Source organism: Pavona decussata, unplaced genomic scaffold (genome assembly GCF_977016875.1).
Source record: "Pavona decussata unplaced genomic scaffold, jaPavDecu1.1 SCAFFOLD_61, whole genome shotgun sequence".
NCBI classification, from domain to species: Eukaryota; Metazoa; Cnidaria; class Anthozoa; order Scleractinia; family Agariciidae; genus Pavona; species Pavona decussata.
The window spans coordinates 3920100-3941716 of NW_028145482.1; the positions used below are offsets into that span (position 1 = coordinate 3920100).

The window sequence follows — 21617 nt, forward strand, 5'->3', positions numbered from 1 at the left end:
CAAAATTTCAACAGTCGACACGTCATGCTTAGTTTATGTACCCACAGGCTACCCATTCTCAGCAAACAAAAGAGCAAACTGTTAATTGTACTTAGGCCTCCAACAGCTAGAGGGAAACGGAAGCACTTGATGCTGGCGTAATTTTCTATAAGAAACGCTAAAAAACTTTCTTACTTCTTCCCAGGTTTTCACCAGCACTCAAACAAAGACGAATGGCGGTGAGAGGAAGAAGGGGTCTCAGCAAACTTTCCAAGGATTACTTTAAATACAGAGGTGTTTTGCACAGTTAATTAATGACTACGCGGGAAAAGCAGATCTTAGCAAAGGTTATAGGAATCCAAAAAGAAAATTGGGGGTAACCAGGCATTTTTTCAGAGATAATTAGGCAGAAATTAGAAATTATTAAAAAAAATAATGTATGGCTTGAGAATGATGTATTATTCAGTAATGACACAGCCAAACTCTGAAAAAGAAATTCGGAGTGGGAGTCGAACCTAAGACCTTCCTATTACTGGTTGGAATACTCTACCACTGAGCTACAGGAGACTCTTGGGAGCAAATGGCTTTTTCTCCCAAATTGAAGGAATCTGCATGAATTGATATTTTTATGTTCTGTTAATACTTTCACCAGTTAAGGAAATATGATTTAGAAATACAGTGTCTCAGGCCTTTAATGTGTTCCAACACTGTAAACTTCAATCTTTTTTTTTAATTTATTCGCTACCTTATTATGATACAATATTAATTTACAGAAATTTGTTAAAGTATGGCAGAAAAGCCCAAAGAAACCATGAGGCTTATTCAACGTGGGCAGTTTCCATGCTAAATTACTAAGAATAAACTTAAAGTGCCTATGAAGCGAAAATTGTTTTTGTGTAGTTATAAAATTTGCACTTTAATATATACGATTCCGAAGTTTTAGAGTACTGGGGTAAAACTTGAGATTTTGCAAACGCTCAAAGTTGAGCTATTTTGCTTTCAAAAATGGTCAGAGGACTGGGTCGAGTTTTATGCTGAATCCCAAGTTGTGACGTCACGTTGGTGCCAAAAGTTTGTTTACTTTCATTCCGTTCTTGCCGCCGAAAAGGATTGTAGAAAGAGAAAAGCATGTCTAGCGATTCTGTGAACGATCGATTCTGGCAACTCTCTTTGTTACGGACGCCAGCAATGCAATAGCGCCCTCGCTGTCGTTTATCTTTCTTCTCTTCCACCATGATGAATTGCAATTCTTGGCACCGACGTGACGTCAGCGGTTATTGTCACCTGGCATTTTGGCCACGCGATTCGAATACTATTATTGAAGGCAAAATAGCCCAACTTTGAGCGCGCACAAAATCGGCAATTTTTACCCCAGCAATATCAAACTTTGAAATCCCGTGTTGGAAAGGGTAAATTTTATAACTACCTAAAGACAATTTTCGCTTCATAGGCACTTTAATATTAATGTAACTGAACGGCAAAGGCAGAGTAACAATAATACGAAAGAAAAAGGTATCAAAAAAAAAGAAGACGACAAAGGACAAAGCTGACAAAGAAAAGGAAGAAGAGGAAGGGGGTGGAGGGAAAGGAACAAGTTAAGTAAGAAGGAGTTTCTTTAGATTTTTCTTAAAAGTAGATGCACTAACTGAACTTACAACGTCTGGACTAACGAATTAAAAAACAAGGGACCTTGGTATTGAAACGAAAAACGTCTTATGTTAGTTCTGCACTTAGGAACATGAAAGGAACTGGCATTCCTGGTATCATAACCATTAACCTGATTCCTTCGTGGAAAGGTGTTATTAAATACATCTGGTAACAACCCAGTTTTGTATTGAAACATTATTTTCCCTGTTTGTGCTAGATACATATTATTTAGCGGTAACATACAACAATTCTTAAATATTGGTTCTGTCTGACCGTCATTACAAGATTTGCTGATGATTCTCATAGCTCGTTTTTGCAGCAGTACGAGACGTTTCAAAATAGTAGGATAGGTTGACCCCAAACACTTATGCAATATTGCAAATACGGATGGACAAGGGAGAATTAAAGTGTACGCAAAGCAGATTTGTAGAGGCAAAAGCTTGACTTGGAGATAACACCTAAAGACCTGGAAACTCTAGAAGCTAGGTAAGCATTGTGCGATTTCCATGAGAGATGCTCGTCCAAAATTACTCCTAGAAAAACAGTTTCACTTTCCTGAGCTAAAGTGTGATCACAAAGTTTTACTGTTAAATGATCAAGCGTTTGCCTCTTTTGTCTTGGCTTTAATAACATATATTTAGTTTTCTTAATATTAACTGAGAGCCTATTAGCTTGAAACCAAGAGGTAAACTTAATCAGTTCAAAATTCACCTTTTGAATAAGGAAATTGAGATTTTTATGGCAAAGGAAGACATTAGTATCTCCGCAAATAAAATAAATTCTAATTCTTTTGACACGTCACAAATATCATTAACATAAATAAAAAACAACAGAGATCCAAGGATGGAACCTTGTGGGACCCCACAATTAACACATTGGGTAGATGAACAATGACCATTGTACTGAACAAATTGTTTTCTGTTGAGAATATAACTTTTAAACCAATCTAGAGCAGTCCCGCCGACTCCATGCATAATGCACAAGTTTTCCTAAGAGAATTTCGTGGTTAACTGTATCAAAGGCCTTGGATAGGTCAAGAAAAATGCTAACAGTGTATTCTCCGGTGTCAATAGCGGATGACATTTTGCCAATAACTGGATATGTGCTAGAGAGGTTGAGTGGTTTTTCCTAAATCCGAACTGATTTTTAGAAAGGATACTAAGCTTATTTTAAAAAGTTCAGAAGAAGATTGTAGTTACCCGTTCAAGTAACTTAGAAAATATCGGTAGAACGGACACAGGTCTATAATTACTAAAGATACGTTTATCATCAGTCTTAAAGATCGGGATTACGCGCGCTATTTTAAGCTGGTCAGGTACAACAGCTGAGGTAATAGAAAGATTGATAATGTGACAAAGAGGATCAGAGATTAAGTCAGCTGTCTCCTTAACAATACCAATTGGAATGTTATCATAACCAGCTGAAATTACGGGCCGAAGAGAATTGAAGATAAGTATTATTTCCTGGCTAGATGAAGGATCGATATCAAGAAACAAAGAATTTACGTTTTTTGGTGGTAAAAAGCGTGGATAAGTGTCATTCGAATTAGGTTTTTTTTCAGCAAGTTTAGGGCCAATACCGGGGGAGGAGGGGGGTACTCCCTTATATGGGCTATATAGGTATGTGCGGCGCCAAAGGGTATGGTTTTTCGGCTGTTTTGGTCATAAATAGGGTATCGCTCTTAGCCATTTGGTAATAAATAGGGTATAGATTTTTGCACTCTAGTCCTGGGTTCGATGTTTTTTTAGAAGAAGCTACTTCAGGTCATAAATAGGGTAGGGAAAATCGCAGATTTTAGTCATAAATAGGGTAGGGAAAATCGCAGTTTTTAGTCTTAAATAGGGTAAGGGTTTTGGGAAGCGGGCCGCACACCCCTACCCAATTTTTTTTGGAGTACACCCCCCCCCGGGGGGGCCAATATTAGATAAATATTCGCAGAATTTGCCAGCAATTTCAATCGGAGCGTCACACACAGCATTTCCGATAATAAACGAAGAAGGAAGATCTGAAGTTTATTTCCTCCGATTAAGTACCTTATTGAGTATTCTCCATGTACCTTTAGCATTAGATTTATAGTTATCTAATTTCTTTTCGTAGTATAAACGTTTTGAGATTCTCAATGAATGACTCAATTTGTTTTTATACTTCCGTATGGAGCTGTTCACGTTCATAAGTTGGGTTTTTGAGAAACTGCTTATACAATATGTTCTTTTCCTTTATAGATTTTAGAAGGCCTGGAGTTATCCAGGGTTTCTTAATAGCTTGACGTCGAGCTCTTTTTCTTTTTCATAGGAAACATTTGTTATACAAAATGGTAAACTTAATCTTACATAATGTAAACATGATTTGCATCTTTTTATCAATTATTACGGTTTTAATGGGTTTACGGTTCTTCTAAGTGGTTTCCACGACAATCTCCTCCTCCAGCATCACATTGTAGTACGCCTTTGACTCATCCAGCAATCCAGGGTCAAAGTAAGGGGTGTCCTCCATAAGCATCGTCTCCAACAATGTCGTCACCTGATCAAATGTCGGTCGCTCACTGGGCTTCTCATTCCAACACTCCATTACCAGCTGGAATCTAAAAAAAAATACTGCAGCATTACGAATTGTTCAATGGCAATTTCATCCTTGAATAAATGCTGTGTTGTGCTTTTTGCAGTCAGTCTAAAAAATCAGGCATTTTTCTCACTAGTCAGAGAAATGCGACACCTGACCACGGGTTAGCTCCATCCTGTACTGGCGAGAAAAAATATTTTGAGCAGAGACAGTTTATTATGAGGGATGAGAGCACAAACTAGGTGAAAAATGTGACTGGAGTCTGCCAGACATGTGCGCGGTCTCCACTGCTCTTTGGTGTCATGATGGCCACTGTCCTCAGCAAATAATGTAACTCGATCATATGGGTTTAAATCCCGCTGAGGTTTAAGTTTCTTCTTTGACGGGCCTCGACAAACCAAAATTGCTTCACAGGGCTTGTCTGCGTGCGCTCGCGCCCTTCTCCCTTCCCCCTTTTTAACACCTGCCACGTAGGCTATAACAGGGCTAGCAAGCCTGAGGAATTATGAGAACAGACGTCCTCACTTTGGCACTCAAAAAGAAATATACTTTTCAATAATTTGTCACTCCGCTTTCGCGAATTCAGCGATAACGGAATCATGGTGATATATTTGTTATACAGGAGGCAAAGTAAAAAAAAAAAAACAACAACAACAACAACAACATCGTCGGAAAGGAGGCTCCTCCTTAGAAATTTAATTATTCGTCTACAACACCAACAAACTAACTATTAACTTCATTAAAAATATCTCATATAAAAAGGGAAAAAAGACTTACAACTCATTAGAGCACGAGTCTGGTTTCTCCATGCGATAGCCAGTCTTGAGAAGATTGTACAACTCTTTGTTGTCTAATCCAGGATACGGATTTCCTCCTTGAAAATAAAATCAGACTTTTAATGATATGCTACACTTGATAGGGACATATAAAAACGCCGGTGCATTGCGCCCCCTTAAGAAGCTGTCTGAATTGATTTAAGCCTGAAAGGACTTTCGGTTCCTATTGGTCATGAGGTTAAGGCCTAAAAATCTTTAAGATTTTCATGTAAGAGACGTGAAAAATACAACACTGGTAACACAGCTGTAGCCGCAGCACTTTGCTCCATTTTGGAAAGGGAAAGTAGCGTATTAACAACAAGATCATCAGCTAAAACTGTGCCCTCTCACTTTCCACTTCTTTTCGGCCCCTTCCTCTTCCTTAACCATCCAGTCGTTCGATTGGTCGGTCGATCAAGCAGACAGGTATCAGCCAATCGACATATACATGGCAAGCAAATAAGCGAAAAAAGAAAAAAATAGCAAGCAGTGAGTCAACCAGTCAGTGAGTCTGATAATCAGACATTTTGTCATTCATTCAGCCATCCAGTTGGTAAGTCATTCAGTCAATTACTCAGCAAGTCTTTGAGTCGGTGATTTTTTTTGGCATGTCAGTCAGTGAATGACTGAGTCAATGATTCAGTAAGCCAGTCAGTCATTCGGAGCTGAGGCCAGGAGGGGAGAGGAGCCGAAAGACTGGGGTCCGTACACAGAACTGATAGCGTCGTAGAAGCAAATAGAATCGTGACTTTCTGCGTAGCCCAGTATTTCATCTGCACCTTCTTCAACTGCACCACCCACCCACATATGTCCCACGTGTGGGTAAGTCTTCAGGAGTCACCTCCTGACCCACATTCACCGTTCATCCACCTGATCTGAAGTCATGGTTATCTTCGATCCCGAAGGAGGAACATTATCATGATTAGGTGAGCTAGTGAGTCAGTGAGTGGGTAAGTCAGAGCGGTCAGTTAGTCAATTGGTCAGTCCTTCCGTCCATCCGTCAGCCAGTCGGTCAATCAGGCAGTCAACCAATTAATATCAAGCAATTACTTAGCGTATAGGCCTAAAAGACTTTACAAATGGTAAATATACAATTCATTATTTTCTTGTTTTCTTACCCATTGTGGCAATCTCCCACAGCAGAACCCCAAAAGACCATCTGAAAAAAAAAAAATACAAGATAAATGTCCATGAATAGGCTGTGGGTTGTAGGTTTGTATTCTGCTCACTCAAAAATGTGGTATTCTACTGGTAGAAAGTTCGTTGCCGCAAGTGGTGAGTAAAACTCGATTTCTGCCAGCGTAATTTATCAAAGACTTATAGTGTGCCATTTCTCTGTTGTTGGGAATGGGGGAGACTAATCTATGAGTAATTATCCATTTTTAGGGGCATAAATACATATTTAATGAGGAGGTGACCCAAACTTCAATACAACATCGTTCAAATAGTCATAAGAACGTTACAGCGACTGCTGATCCTAAAACAGTTGCTCTCATGATTTATCCAATACAGCGTATTAGACTTGTTTCATTATACAAATATGAAAAAAAAAAGTCATAGAAGTTCAATGTTGGTGCGCACCCGAAAGAAAATAGAAATGCATGCCTCGTCGTGGACTGCTGTGTGAACGTACCAATCACAGTCACTCCAACATTTGCGTTATCTTGCTCGCTCGTGGAGCCAGCCTTATAAAAAAGTAATAATAACAGTAAAAGTCATATAGCCTGCGCGCAACCTTTATATACGGGATATATAAAACCCTTACGCTTGATACTGGGCAACACACTATATGGCTAATTAAAACAAATGCCACAACACTTACACATCGCTTTTCGTAGTGTATTCACTGTTAAAAAGTGCCTCGGGTGCCATCCATTTTACGGGAAGTTTCTTTCCTTTATTGACTTTGTAAATGCCTCCTTGAATGTGGCGCATCAGTCCAAAATCAGAAATTTTGACCTCTTTTCCCTCACCAAGGAGGATATTTCGTGCCGCTAGATCGCGGTGAATGAATCCTTTACTTGACAAGAAGCTCTGTGGCACGAAAAAATCAATCAATCAATCAATCAATCAATCAATCAATCAATCAATCAATCGTTCAATCCATAATAGATAGATGTATTGATGAATTTTCTACGGACTCGTAAAGAAATCGCGATTGATAATGGGTACGTTCCAAATTCATATTAAGATAAACAATAAATACCAACATATAAAAATAAAAAATATCTTCTTTCCCCTTAACCTCATTCCAAAAAATGAAAACATGACAGCATTTTAGCAGACCTATTACCCGCAGACTCTGATGCCGAAGTTGGCGTAGAAAATGGTGGCTACGCAGTCATACTAATTTTCAAATTGTCGGATATTACCCCACAATCTTTCTATCCAGTTACCATTGGCACAGAGACAATTACTATTGTTAACAGGTTCTGGAAACAAATTGACTTACCAAGAAAGTGGGTACCAGCATTTTCTCGTGAGTGCGCTTCGACTTAGGACTGGCAATCTACATTTTACGATATGTTGGACACTTGGGTTACGCTTGCAGCAAAGCGATCGAGAAGTGCAACTAGTAGACTAGTCACACCCACAAAAAGGCACTTAAAGCAACGAGTTTAAGTAGCTGATGCGTCCTTTGCGTATTGTGACATATTGTATATAAAAGACATTTTTTCTAAGTTTTACAAATTAAAAGAAAATGTAAGCTAACGTATGCATATTATTAACCGGTGTTCAAGTGACACTAAAAAAACAGCATTGTTTACCATTCCCCGCGCTATTTGCCAAGCGAAACGAAGAAGATCCTTTGGCCAGAAATCGTCATCATGTGGTTCATCTCCGTTGCTGTCGTTTCCATTTTCTTCAGTTTCTGGAGTAATATTTTCATGCATAGACTGAGAAGAGGAAGCCAAGCCCTCAGAATCCTTTGCAGCACGATCCACGTTTGCCTTCCCACAGCCAAATGCGTCTTCAGCATTCCTATCTTCAAAAACTATTTCTTTACAGCAAACCAACTCCTCCCGTTCTACTGTCTTTCCAGCCAATGGCATCACTCTTGAGTCATCTTCAGCGCCATGTTCCGTTTTTTCAGCATCATGTGTAAATTCCTCGTTATCGTAAAACTTTCGATAGCTTTTCTAAAGGAGAAAAATCAAAGGAAAGAAAAGCTAAGGTAAGAAGATTTGTCAGTAAAAGAGAAAATGTTCATTAGTGAGTAAAAACCTTACGTACTCAAAGAACTGTAAGGTTGGAGAGTTTTCAAGAATTGAAAATGGGTCAGAAAGGCGGAGTTAAGTTAAGTTAGTGCATGACCCAAATCAGCAAAGCAAGCAATAGAGGTGTGCGCACCCTGGATGAATTGATTGATGTTTGTTGGTGACCATTTCGGTAAAAAGGTAGAGTTCTAATAAAACACCATTTTTTTTTTAAATCCTAAATGCTATCATATTAAGCATCCCGGTTAATTTCATAGTATGTGAGTGACCCCTTTACCACGCTATGTAAAAGTTATTCATTTCACCTGTTGCCTCCTTCGTCTTAGCCAGTGCAGTAGATCTCCATATGGAAGATATTCCAACAGCAGAAAGATGGGTTCTGAGTTAACCCAACAACCCAACATGCTCACAACATTGCGATGAGAACCAATCGATTTCATTAACTCAATTTCCTCCAGGAGCTGGTCCCTTGCTTCTTTATCTGTCGAGTCTGAAATTAGAATAACTTGGAACTAAAATTGTGCTTGAAATACGACGTCCGATTAACTTATGAAAGTGACTTTGTCCTCGCTCTACCACCGCTAATGGCGAACGCCATGATTCATCAGTTAACACTTATACTGGAGTGCAATTTCCGCTAAGCTGCAGTCTCTTACGAAATTAAGAAGACAAATCAAAATTGAATTATGACTTCTTGACGTATACCACAGACATATAAAGTTTTAAACAGGTACATCCTATTTTTTTGCAGGTCAAAATTAATTATTTCGAAGCAAAGCGATGGTTAGTGCAAATACTGATTGAGATGTAGGAACAATTGGTTGCAAAAGGTCCTTGTAATAAACTTTTGTATCTATGATCTTACTGCAGAAAATGTCTATCTAGGTGTTAGAATATCTTTGATTCTAGCACCTGGGTCCTGGGAGTGGAAGGTTAATATATCTGGAATCGCTTACCTTCTAACATCTTAACAGCTACTGTCCGGCTTTCTTTAAAGTCAACAGTCTGAGTTCTGGACTTGTAAAACACCTCAATTCCAGGTGACTCCCTGAATATACCTTTGAGCACTTTACCAAATGCACCACGGCCAATCTCCTCCTTGAACTCGACTTGTTCCGGTAGAACCTCCCATCGAAGAAGGGGTATAATGGTTGACTTGGATCTGGAAAAGCAAGAACAATTATTTGCTTATAGCTGTAAATATTGTTATTTATAAATTTGTGATGTATCCATGAAATTAAAGTTGTGTGACAATTATAGTCAAAAGTGTTTCCAAAGATATAAAAATAATACCTCCTGGATTCCGAGTTGCGTGCCAACTGCTCCTTTTTTATTGCCTTTTTATGCAGCCAGGATTTTATCACGATGAAAGTGATCACCAGAAGAACAAAGATACCCAATATTAAACCAGTCATCAAGAATGAAGATGATCGAGAGCCGGGAACTGAAAATGAAACAACAATGACAAACTATGTACTACGGTTTACAGAAAAACTATAAATAACGACAGACTACTAAACCAATAAACTTTCAACCCTACTTCTCACAAAGCAACGACTATATAGACTTTAACAAGGCAAGCAAGTCTGATTTGTGACTCTCTTAAGTTTGGAGATGAAAACAAGTACTTAGAAAACGTTTTAGCAGTAACAACTATAACTAGGGCTTTATTAAAACACAACACTTGCAAGAACACTGAACCTAACGTCATGAACAATGACGTGACACCTGATACTAAAAGCCACGATGCTTAATACCAAAGGAACTTCTGAAACTATTGCATGGATCCTTCAGCCCTACAACAACCGATCGATCGCAAGTAGCTCACAAACCTATCACTACTTTGCGAACGTATTAAGGACAGAGAAGAACCGAGCCATTAAACGAGGTTCATGGGACAAACCTTATGGGCCTTAGGAATACCACCCGGGCGTGTCTAACGGTATACAAGGTGCTCGTACACATTTCGTATGCATTTCAGTTCCAGGATGAGGTTACTACAAAGCGCATCCTCCTTACCCTCGACTCTCTAACAAAACATACAAAACGATCCAAGTACTTACTTCTTGGAAACTTGTCTGTGATTGTTTTTGTTATCCACCTTCTTGATCTGTTGCTTTGGCCCAACTCATTCCAGGCGGACATTTCGATCACGTACTGCGTGTCACACTTTAATAAAAGAGCATGATGCGTCTTCAAATTGTCATTGATTCTAACTTCCTGCCAAGATGCTCGTGTTTCATGTGACTGTATTTCTCGATAGTAAACCGAGTACATGGTTAGCGGACATCCGTTATCAACAGGCTTCATCCAAGTAACGTTGACATCACAGCCCACTGTTTCAGTTTCGCTGTTTCTTATTGTAGGGGGTAATGGTGTGTCTGTAAGCGTTTCAAGCAAAAAAAGTTATTTTATTGTGGGAAAAATTATTCCAAAATCCGGAAGTCTCCGGCCCATCCCTATCGGTAACCATACAACTCAAAGAGTGGTTCAAGATATCCTTTGAGTAACTCGTTTTATCTCCACTTTTTAAATTTTTTTCCAAACAATACAATAACATAAGTAACCTGGACAACCATCGGCCAAACGTTAATGTGTTGTTTGACAAACACTTTAGTTGGATGTTAGTCAATGTGGTTTTAAAAGATAGATCCAAAATTTAAAATCGTTTATCTCACGATTGAGTAGGTTTCGAGAGGATCAAAATGCGCTAATGACCAACAATCACGGTTCTCCTTATTATTGCTCCACAACCAGCCAGTCGATACGAACGCCCGATGGAGACGAGATGCCGGTATACCGGCAGCGGTCGAAATATCGTTTACCCACACCAATGCCAAACAACCGTTAGCTAAACGATTTATTGTCATCTCCTTTTGTTGGCTGGTTAGGAAGAGCTAAGAAACCGTGGTCTGTGTTAGTAAAATATAAAATAAAGAACTGAACAACATATAGATTATAACCCTGCGTCAAAACATGAACAACTATATATGCTACTAAAGGCGACTCTGATCAAAGATTTGTTGAGTAGCAATTATCCGGCTACTGTAAAAACTGTGACTATCCAAGGAAACAAAATAAAGTTTTTACTCGAACATAAAAATACACCACTCAGTAATAATACTCATAGGTACCTCTTAATATCGTTAGCCACCATTCTTATATGAGCTGACTGTTACGTCACCTTTACCTTTACCTTTAGTTCCAGTTTTGAAGTTCCATATCTTGCTGCCCTCCTTGTCACTTTCGTTGTATGAAGAAAGGGAGGTGACAGTTATTTCATACTGTTTCCAACACTCCAGTTGAAGGGTATAGCTGGTGGTGTTCCCATTGACAGTTATTAAATTCCAGTGGCCTTTTTCAGCCCGCAAAATTACTTCTCTGTAGTAAACGTTGTACTGCACAACAGTGCATATCCTTTCCATGGGAGGCTCCCATTTGACTAAAACGATTCCCCCTGTAACTTCCTTGCTGCTGTTTACGATAACAGGTACACCTGCAAAGGATCGTAAGTGAAAACATGATAGCCTTAACATTTTGAACGGAAAGAAGGAAAATTGGACAGATTGATTGAGTGCTCGATCATCCAAAGCACACTGTTTGGAAAGTGCATAAAAGTAAATGCATGGCTTATGATGAGAGTTGCATTTATGTATCTGTTATAGTCTTAGGTTTCTAGGAAATCCGCATAAATACTAATATTTAGTACAAAAAACAAATGAAGTTTAGCTGGTTTTAAGATTATAACTGTTCGTTTTATTACAAGAATTTAAAGCTATGAAATCAATCAAAACTAATATTTAAGGTGGTATTAGACAGAAAAAGAAAAGATTTCAGCTATTTTCACTCATGTTACCACAAAAGCTGGTAATGCAATCAGTGACAAGTGTTTATAAAGGCGAATTGCACACCAACCTCTTAGTTTATTGATTTCATTCACTGACAACGCCGTGCCAAAAACATAAAGATCCGTAACTGATCCGTAGAACTGGTGATCGTTCCAGTGATCGTCATTCCCAATCTTGTATGGCCTCCCACTGGGTTTGTAGAAGAATGTTCCTCTAGGTTGATAGGTACGATAACCTTCCCTTTTACCGTCAATGTAGAGTAACGAAGACCCTTTTTTGTGATTCCAAGTGACCGCCACGTGCGTCCAGGTGTCCAAGGAAACAACGGTTCTACTTTTAACGATATACCAGCGATAGTTATCATTGAAGCTATGGCGTGCAAATTTCAACAAATGGTTTTCAATGTAGAAAAGAAACTGCCATGGGGAATGCCAGTCATTATATATCGCCATCTGGCGCCCTTCAAGGATCCTCGTGGGTTTTATCCAACAGGAAATTGTAAAACTCCTGCCGTTGAGGTAGACTATCGGAGCAGTAGCGAACGAATTTGATTTGTTGAAGATGGGAGCCTTGCTTCCTGGACACCACCCTTCAATAAAGGATGGATAACCACTGAAACTGAGATAGGAAAAAAACGTCAGGCAATAAACGTGTAACCCTTCAGCCAGTACAAATATCACTCCATTTGAATACTGTAACCTTCTTTATTCCTAATTAAATTTCTTTATTTCTAATTAAATTATCTAACTAAAGTAATTATCTGACAAGATTATACTAAAAGCTATAAAAACTATCCTTTCTTAATGATCGTTCTTCGGCAGTAATAAAAAAGGACCAAGAATCTTATACCAGCAATAGGAGATTTGAACGTTCGATTGGTTTAGAAGACAGTCAGACGAAAACAACAACCTCGCCACAAGGCTAGCAGTGCCGGCAAAACCTTTTTTCTACAAAAAACTAAAAGGTTTCTCTGGCTGCTTGTAGATACATAGTGCTTGACTAACCTTATGTCTCGATCACTGCCATCTAGCAGCCAGTGGCCAAGGACAGTCATCTCTAAACAAAGGAATGGCAGGTACAAAAACGTTAGCTGGTTTCACTGATCATGATTAATATGGCATCAAAAATGCCCTAAACGCATTCAAAGGGCGTTTTTCGGTCATGTATATCAACTTAATGATCCAGTCTAGAACTCTGAGTCAGAGAAGTTCTGTCAAAAATAACGACTAAGACTTTATTTTCCGTGCACTTTTCAGTTTTTGTGGATAATTCAGATTATTTAGGCGCAATCGTATTAAAATAGGAACGTGGGTATTTTAATTGCCGTGGGTTCATATCTATAAATTGACCTCAACGATGTAATGCACAGATACCTGGAGGAGGCATCCTACAGCATCTGAAAACTTTAATACAGTGCGGCTTGTCACGGCCTCCCTTGTACACACCAGCCATATAGGACCAGTCTTGACATTTGCTCCAGCCTGTTGTAGCTATTGAAACCGTCCCATTGTGATCATAGCAGTCCTGGGGAACGCTTTTGAAGTTTCTAGGCCTGCAGCATGTTGCTTGCTTGATGTTATTCAACCCAGTATCATTGGAGAGGTAAAATCCTTGAATAAAATATCCGTAAGGACAGGCTGCCCAGGTTTTGTTGCTAGGTCTGGAGACAAAAAATAAAGTCGCCCAAAATGTGATCAGTTGCTTGACTTCGAAAGAAACTAAATCGTTCAGTTCAAAGAAAATCCTCGGACCCCAATAAAAGCGGCAAATAATTACATTGGTCAGTTCTTTTTCTAATCTACAGCCCAAGTCACAGATCCATTGCGCCAGTAAAGTTAGATAAAAAGAAAAAGTATTCGAAAATCAAAAAATCTTGGGGATAATTTGCTGTCTTAAATACATCCCCAACAACATAATCATCCTTGTAATTGAGCCTTGGAACAGACGGTTCTTCAATACTAATTAAAGACCAATTTAAAGTCGCATATTTACTGACCTGCTTGGAGAAGATTTCCAGTCTGCTGTTTGACAAACAAGTGCTTGACCTTGGTATTCTTGTGGAGGTGTGCAGCATTTCCCTTTCGTGACATGGCTCATGTCGCCGTTATGTCCGGACGATTTTATCCAGACTCCACTCAAGTATCTTCCCAGGGAGCAATTTACCCATCCTCGCTGACTTTCAAAATTAGCTTCTACGCAGCAGTTATCTCCTGGAACCAATGAAAATCAACTGTTGCTAAATGGGTTTAGAAGTGGAGTTCTACTTAACAATTAGCCGAAAAGGTCTAGGTAACTTTCGCCGAATAGTTTGTAAATTATTATGTGGCTGGCTCCGCGAGCGGGCAAGATGAGTCAAATCCTGCGCTGTGATTGGCTACCCGGGCGGGCAAGATGGAGCTATCTTGCCCGCTCGGGATTACCCGTTGCCCGTCCGCTTGGCATCGAAAGTTTAATCCCAACAACAATGCAATCTTTTCGTCGATTTTCTCGTTGTTTTGCCGGAAAAAGCTCACTAAACTGTTCGGTAAAACTGTCAACATTTACCTAAAGGAAAGGAAAGAGAATGGAATCATCCTGGTGTTGTGAAAATTTTGTTTCAGCTACAATGAATGTGAGTTGAATCGGTGAGTTGCGCTGCGTGTAGTATTTTAGATAGAGTTGATTTTGTAAAACTTATTGTCTCAAGTCAAGTGCCAAAGTGATAAGTTCTCTAGGTTTGCAATGACTGTATTTAAATCATAGCGTAGTGGAAGTTGCGTTAAGTGTTTAGAGCAGTTCAGAAAAGTATTTTTCTCAGTTAGTTCGCCGAAGAAGCTCACGATTTTAATTTAGCCGCGTCTTGCTTGTTGTAAATAACAAAATCTTATCAAAGTTTCGCCCAATTTTCTGATTTACCCGCTCTTTTTTTCGGCTTATGTTTGCATATAATCTCAAAATCAATTGTTTCATTCAAGAATTAATGATTGGAAGCCGAAAACTGTGAAAAAAATGTTTATTATTTACGCCACTGCGCGATCGGCTGAAAATGGCGAGTTTGCCGGATTCTATTCAAATCTTCCCGCTCTTGCGAAAATCTAAATTTTTGGTTCTCAATAATTGTATACTCCCTTTAAGCCATAATAAAGTTAGAGCCCTAACATAATTTAGGATTCCTTGTTCTCCACGATTACATGCTAATCTAAAAATGCACTGAAAATAAATCTTGCACCGGCCGGCTATGAAGAATTTCTTTCCGTGCAGAGCAGTTTTATGTCCTGTTTTGTTTTGTTGTTGTAGTTTTCACTTGAAGGTAAAGCCATATAATAAATCCTTTATTGACCAAGCTTGTTCGGTCAAGATGGCTGCTTATTGGCCTCGTTCTTTTTTTGCGTTTTTATGGACCTCGACCATAAAAACGCAAAAAAAGAACTTGGCCAATATCCAGCCATCTTGACCGAACAAGCTTGGTCAATAACGCATATTTAACGGGCGTTAATGCCCTCTCAGAACAGTCTATTGAAAATAAGAATGCCGTCTCTTATTGAATAGCGTATGTTGTTCCGTTGGGAAACCCGGATCGATCGATGTAATTTGTCCAGTTCTTGAAAGATGATGGCCAGAAATTAAATAGAATATTCCAGTTCTCTTGTTAAAAGCAACTCGGTATTTTAGGCCAGTGTATGACCATAGAACTATTAAAGCTAACTAGAATGGATGCCTTTTAAGTTAATTTGCGCTCTGCTTGTTGAAAGAACGGTTACCTTGAATAAATTACCATCAGTCTGATAGAGCATCATTTTTTCTATTTTCATTTTAAAGAAAACATTTAATTTGGCAGCAAAAAAATTTGAATCAACGATCATAAATTACCTCCTAGTGTTCTGAATTTCCACACGTCGCTGTCATTGATAGAACTCTCTCCATATGAACTAAAAGACGTAACTGCTATTTCATACTCTTTCCAGCAATGAAGGTGGAGGATGTAGCTTCTTGCATTTTTATCAACGGTAACCGAGTTCCATTCGTCTTTGTTGGCCTGTGAAATTATTTCTCTGTAGTAGACTTTGTACTGCTTAACTGCACATATCCGTTCCAAAGGAGGCTCCCATTTGACTAGAACGCTTCCACCTGTAACTTCTACGTTCTGGTTTAAGATAACAGGTACACCTGCACAGGATGGTAAAAGGAAACATGATCATCTTTTTGAATAGCGTGGAGGAAAACTTTAGAGATTGGTTGAATGCTCGATCGTGAAAAGCAAACTGTTTGGAAAGTTTATAAATGTAAATCCATGGCTTAGGTATTTAGTATAGTTTAAGGTACTGTATCCAGTTAATCCGCTTAAATACTAAAATTTAGGAAAAGGGAAAGAGTAAATAGAATAGAGCAGAAGCTTGTGAACTTTGCCGTCCTCATCATTCGTTATTACATGTTTTCGAGTTAAAAGATGGATTTAGTGGGCAAGTGGCCTTGTCAAGGTCTGTATAGTCGCTGGTTTGAAAGAAGTAGGGTTGTAGGATGACTGGTCTCTAGTAGTCTGTCACTATGTGATGGTTTTCTGTAAACCGTAAGTGTAGTACGTAGTTTGTTGTTGTTGTCACGGTGAGCAATCATGTCAACAACCAGAAACATTTAGACCATCTATGACGTTCCACAATTACTTGCCTCTGAAAATGACTTACGTTCGGGTTGTCGAAACGTCAGTCAATGTCACCTCAAACAGTCCTTCTCATAACTACACTCACCCGGATGATCATAATTTACGGACTTATGGGAGACACTCCTTCTAACATTAGTCCGGACGTTATCCAAGTAAGAACTGGTAGAAAGGTTGAACTCGGGACCGGCTGAGCACGACTTGAAACTGTTACCGATATGTTGCACTCGACGACTTGCGATACGATATCGAGCACAACCTTATTGCACCAAGAGGTTATGCCTCTCGTGTGGGCAATTTTCAGCGAAACATTTCTGCTCGTTTCACTGTAGTAGTTTTTTTTATTAGCTTATAAACCTTCCTTCGGTAAAGGGATTACTAACACATGTAACATGGATGGAGATGATTTCACTCACGGCACCACGAAGAGATATAATGCAATCAGTGACTAGTGATCATAAAGGAGAATTACACACCAACCTCTTAGTTTATTGATTCCATTCACTGACAATGCTGTGCCAAACACATAAAGATCCATAACTGATCCGTAGAACTGGTGATCGTCCCAGTGATCGTCATTCCCAATCTTGTATAGCCTCCCACTGGGTTTGTAGAAGAATGTTCCTCTAGGTTGATAGGTGCGATAACCTTCCCTTTTACCGTCAATGTAGAGTAACGAAGACCCTTTTACGTGATTCCACGTGACTGCCACGTGCGTCCAGGTGTCCAAAGTAACCACAGCGCTACTTTGAACGATATACCAGCGATAGTTATCATTGAAGCTATGGCGTGCAAATTTCAACAAATGGTTTTCAATGTAGAAAAGAAACTGCCATGGGGAATGCCAGTCATTATATATCGCCATCTGGCGCCCTTCAAGGATCCTCGTGGGTTTTATCCAACAGGAAATTGTAAAACTCCTGTCGTTGAGGTAGACTATCGGAGCAGTAGCGAACGAGTTTGATTTGTTGAAGATGGGAGCCTTGCTTCCTGGACACCACCCTTCAATAAAGGATGGATTACCACTGAAACTGAGATAGGAAAAAACGTTAGGTAATGAACGTGTAACCCTTCAACCAGTACCAATATCACTCCATTTGAATACTGTAACCTTCTTTATTTCTAATTAAATTTCTTTAATTCTAATTAAATTATTTATATTTAATTAATTATCTGTACAAGATTACACTAAAAGCTAAGAAGCTAACCTTTATTAATGATCGTTCTTCGGCAGTAATAAAAAATGAGCAAGAATCTTAAACCAGCAATAGGAAATTTGAATGCTCGATTGGTTTATAGGTGGGAAGACAGACGGGAACAACAACCTCACCCACAAGGCTAGCAGTGCCGCCGAAACCTTTTTTCTACAAACCTAAAAGGTTTCTCTGGCTGCTTAAAAATACATAGTGCTTGACTAACCTTATGCCCCGATCACGGCCATCTATCAGCCAGTGGCCAAGGACAATCATCTCTAAAATAAATAGCAACGGCAGGTACAAAAACATCAGCTGGGATCATTGATTTATGTCCTTTCGTAATGCTGTTACTATATATTAAGTTAATCTTGGAGTTAAACTTATCGAAAAATGTCCTAAAGTCATGAAAGGGCGGTTTTCGGTCCTGTCTCTTTACTTGTGGTCCAGTCTAGAAACTCTAGGTCAGACTTTTTGTCAAAAATAGCCAGACTTTATCTTACGTGCATTTTTCAGTTTCCATGGATAATTCAGATTATTAAAAACTGAATCATTGTATAATGCAATTCCAGGGATTTGATTGGTTTAGCTGCCATGGTATATGAGCCATTATACCATGCCAGAGAAGTAGGGGCCATTAAATATAACCGGCGAAATCAACAATATCTAGCAATATTTCCTAATTGTTTTTAATAAAACAAATATTCCACTCACTCTTGTTGGATATGAGATGATTATAGCCAACGCGCGCTCGTAGAATAATCGTTAATTATTTATACTCAATTTTAGTAAAAAAGGAAGATGGAGATTTTTAAGCACTGCATGGTCGTGGATTCATGTCTATAAATTGACCTCACGTGTTAATGCACAGATACCCGGATAGTTTGGAAGCGGCCTGTGTGCCGCCCTCCCAAAACAGTCCATCGAAAATTAGAATGACGTCAATTATCACGTGGTGGATGGTGTTCCGGTGAGAAAATCAGATCCATTCACGTGATCTCTTTAATTCAAGATTCTGGCCAGAAAATAGAATATTACAGTTTTTTTACATAGTTTTTAAGTCTATAAGTGCTTATTGATTATTTCGCAAAACTTTAATTCCTCAATGCCCTGTATTTGTACTTTTATAGTCAAGGTTCCCACGGATAACGATATTTTGTTTATAAATTGCCGAAGAGATCACCCTGACTGGAGTAAATAAAAATATCTGTTCTTTTCTGTTATCCCTGGTTCATATTTCTGGTGATTTCAGATTCATGTGAAGTGTATTCAAATTTGCTAACATAACCCGCATTTCCAACAGATGTGTAAGTGCATGTCCACTCATAAGTAACACTTGAAACTTTGAATATTTATTATTCTAAGGCTTTTTATTTTAAGGCTTCTAGAACTATCCACAACACGAGAAGAAGTGAGAGGAAGTTAATGCTCCCCAAAGTGAGAATTGCATGAGACTGCAAGGAAGTCTGGAATGAATCAAAAACTTTTTAATGATATTTTCAAATGAAATGAAGGATCTTAACTCAGTCATGATTTTTAAAACTCGTATTTTAGAATTCTATAGATCACAAGCTTTTTAATTACTTTTAAAGTAAGTGGCTCTATTTAGGCTTTTTGGGCTCTTTTCTTTTTTGCAGGGCCCTTATTGATATCAGCATTTTATGCTGAAGAAGTCATCCTGGTTAAATAACAATTATTATTAATATTATTATTACTATTATTATTATTATTATTATTATTATTATTATTATTATTATATTGTTCGTTTTAATGCTGTGAAAGGTTCCTTCTATTGAATTGTACGCAAGGAGACAAGAAACTGACAGGAAAAGTACAATGTAAACATGCAGATATGCATAACAAGCGTTCGTGATACTCGTAGAAGACATCTTGTTTAACAACAGATTGACGCCTAGTATTAGCAAATTTCAAGAACACTGAATTTCTGGCTGGAGGCCTCCCAACCTCAACATAACCCAACCACCTATAAACCTTCCAAAAGAGTAAACAGCATTGACTTACCCGAGGCCATGACCGGCATCAGACTTGTACAGGTCTGTCAATAGAAATTGGAAGGATAAAGGGAACAGGACTTTACCATGTCATCCTTTCAGCAACAAAACCATCCCCTTCGCTATGGCTTGCTCAATAGCCTCTTTAAAAGCGTACGTTCAATCCAAACGCATTGTACCTGTTTAATAATTCACAAAAAACGCGCGCGCGCTCGGGCAATAACAAACCTTTATAATCCCAATGATCGACTAATTTCATGTACCTACTCACCGTCAATACTACTATCCACTCAGCGATCATCGTCGCCTTCGTTCCTCCTTAATCGTCTCTGTGCGCAGACAGGCAAACTGCATGAACTGAAAGAACAAAAAATAAAGGAAATGAATCTTAAAGACACTGGTCTGCTTCATACACCTGGACATTTAGCCTACGTTTCAAAAATAGGTACGCTAAATGCACATGTGTTTCTGACTGCAAATATTTGTGGGATAAATTAAACAGTGAAAATCCTTTGACGCGAAAAGTCTGTAAGTCGGACACAACTCGAAGAGAAACAGTTGGTTAGATGGTTCGATCCCGGCGGTATTTGACATGTTGCACCTTGATTGTTTAATGTCAGGACTTCGGACTGAAACTTGTTCGATGTTTATTGATTTCTCGAACTGTTGTTCCGAGAAGTCAACCGGAAAGTGTTAAATGTTTGTTGATTTCATCGACATTTTGTCTTCTGCTATGAAGCAGCGGTAGACACTAAAATGGCAATCTTTATTCATCAAAGTCGTCACATCGGAAAGCGAGCCGATCTTGTAACACACGCGTATCTCAGCAGCGCTTCTATTCAGTTACTTTTACATTGGTCGATCGCTCTAATTAGGACTGATGATCTTTCACAGACTTGTTTTCGTCAGGCCAGATATTAGCGGAGCTCGTTTTACAATCTGATTGACGGTTTGACAATGAGCACGGATGTGAAAAGAAAAGAAAGAAAGAAACACAGAAAGTTGTAAATCTTTAGAAACGGCATAGGATAATGTCATCACAGCTTTAGCGCATAGACACATCAAGAAACCAAGAAATCTAGAATAATTAAGAAATTAATACTGGATGCTAACCTTTGCACACGCAGAGACACTCTCTCAGTCAAATACAGACTAAAAGTTTTATTTTTCCTTTATTACAAGAGTGCTGGTTATATACAGCTGTATAGGCGTGGGTCTTCAATAATGAGCTGCAAGCTATGATGGCCACTCTACTTAATGCGTATTTGTTTTTTTTTTTTTTAATTTTAAGTTTTATATGTCGACGCTGTTGCAAATAGGTGTATATTTCTTTTGACAATATTTCCGTTTCGCCTTCATTAATCGAAGTCATCAGTAAATATTACTGTTTAAAAAATAAATGATGCAAACTTGTTTCGTCAAAATCGTGCCTGTTCTTGTTAGTCCGTGTCTCATTCTGGTTTCTTTAATGATGATTAGATCAAACACACTTACAAAAAGCTATAACAATACTACAAAAGAACACTCACTTGAAAGTTTCTGACTGATTTCCTCACAGTTTAAACTTTGGAACTTGATCTCGATAACCAGCCTCAGGAAGTCGTAATGTACACAGAACGCAGCTGTCGGTTTCAATTTAAAGGAAAATGGAATACACGAAAACTCATTAATTCATTTTGCGCAAAGATCGCCTAACTTAAGAAGTAAAGT

The 21617-nt window shown here is 38.7% G+C and overlaps 1 protein-coding gene and 1 long non-coding RNA gene across 2 annotated transcripts; both read right to left on the reverse strand.

The window, feature by feature from the left end:
• Positions 1–689: 689 nt before the first annotated feature.
• LOC146479178 (uncharacterized) lies at positions 690–3198 on the reverse strand. Its single transcript, XR_014865031.1, has 2 exons — positions 1434–3198; positions 690–841 (listed from the first exon to the last, which is right to left on the reverse strand). It is a non-coding gene; the product is annotated as an uncharacterized LOC146479178 (long non-coding RNA).
• A 481-nt stretch (positions 3199–3679) lies between these two features.
• On the reverse strand, positions 3680–21512 carry LOC146479179 (uncharacterized). The gene is made up of 20 exons (XM_085111433.1): positions 21437–21512; positions 20179–20264; positions 19918–19951; positions 18122–18173; positions 17183–17733; positions 15916–16212; positions 14063–14276; positions 13440–13726; positions 13071–13122; positions 12134–12684; positions 11415–11714; positions 10282–10599; positions 9512–9662; positions 9175–9380; positions 8524–8708; positions 7769–8140; positions 6823–7034; positions 6119–6159; positions 4963–5059; positions 3680–4207 (listed from the first exon to the last, which is right to left on the reverse strand). The coding sequence occupies exons 2-20, from the start codon at positions 20206–20208 to the stop codon at positions 4021–4023; spliced, it is 4137 nt and encodes a 1378-aa protein (XP_084967559.1). The 5' UTR covers positions 20209–20264; positions 21437–21512; the 3' UTR covers positions 3680–4020.
• Positions 21513–21617: the final 105 nt, after the last annotated feature.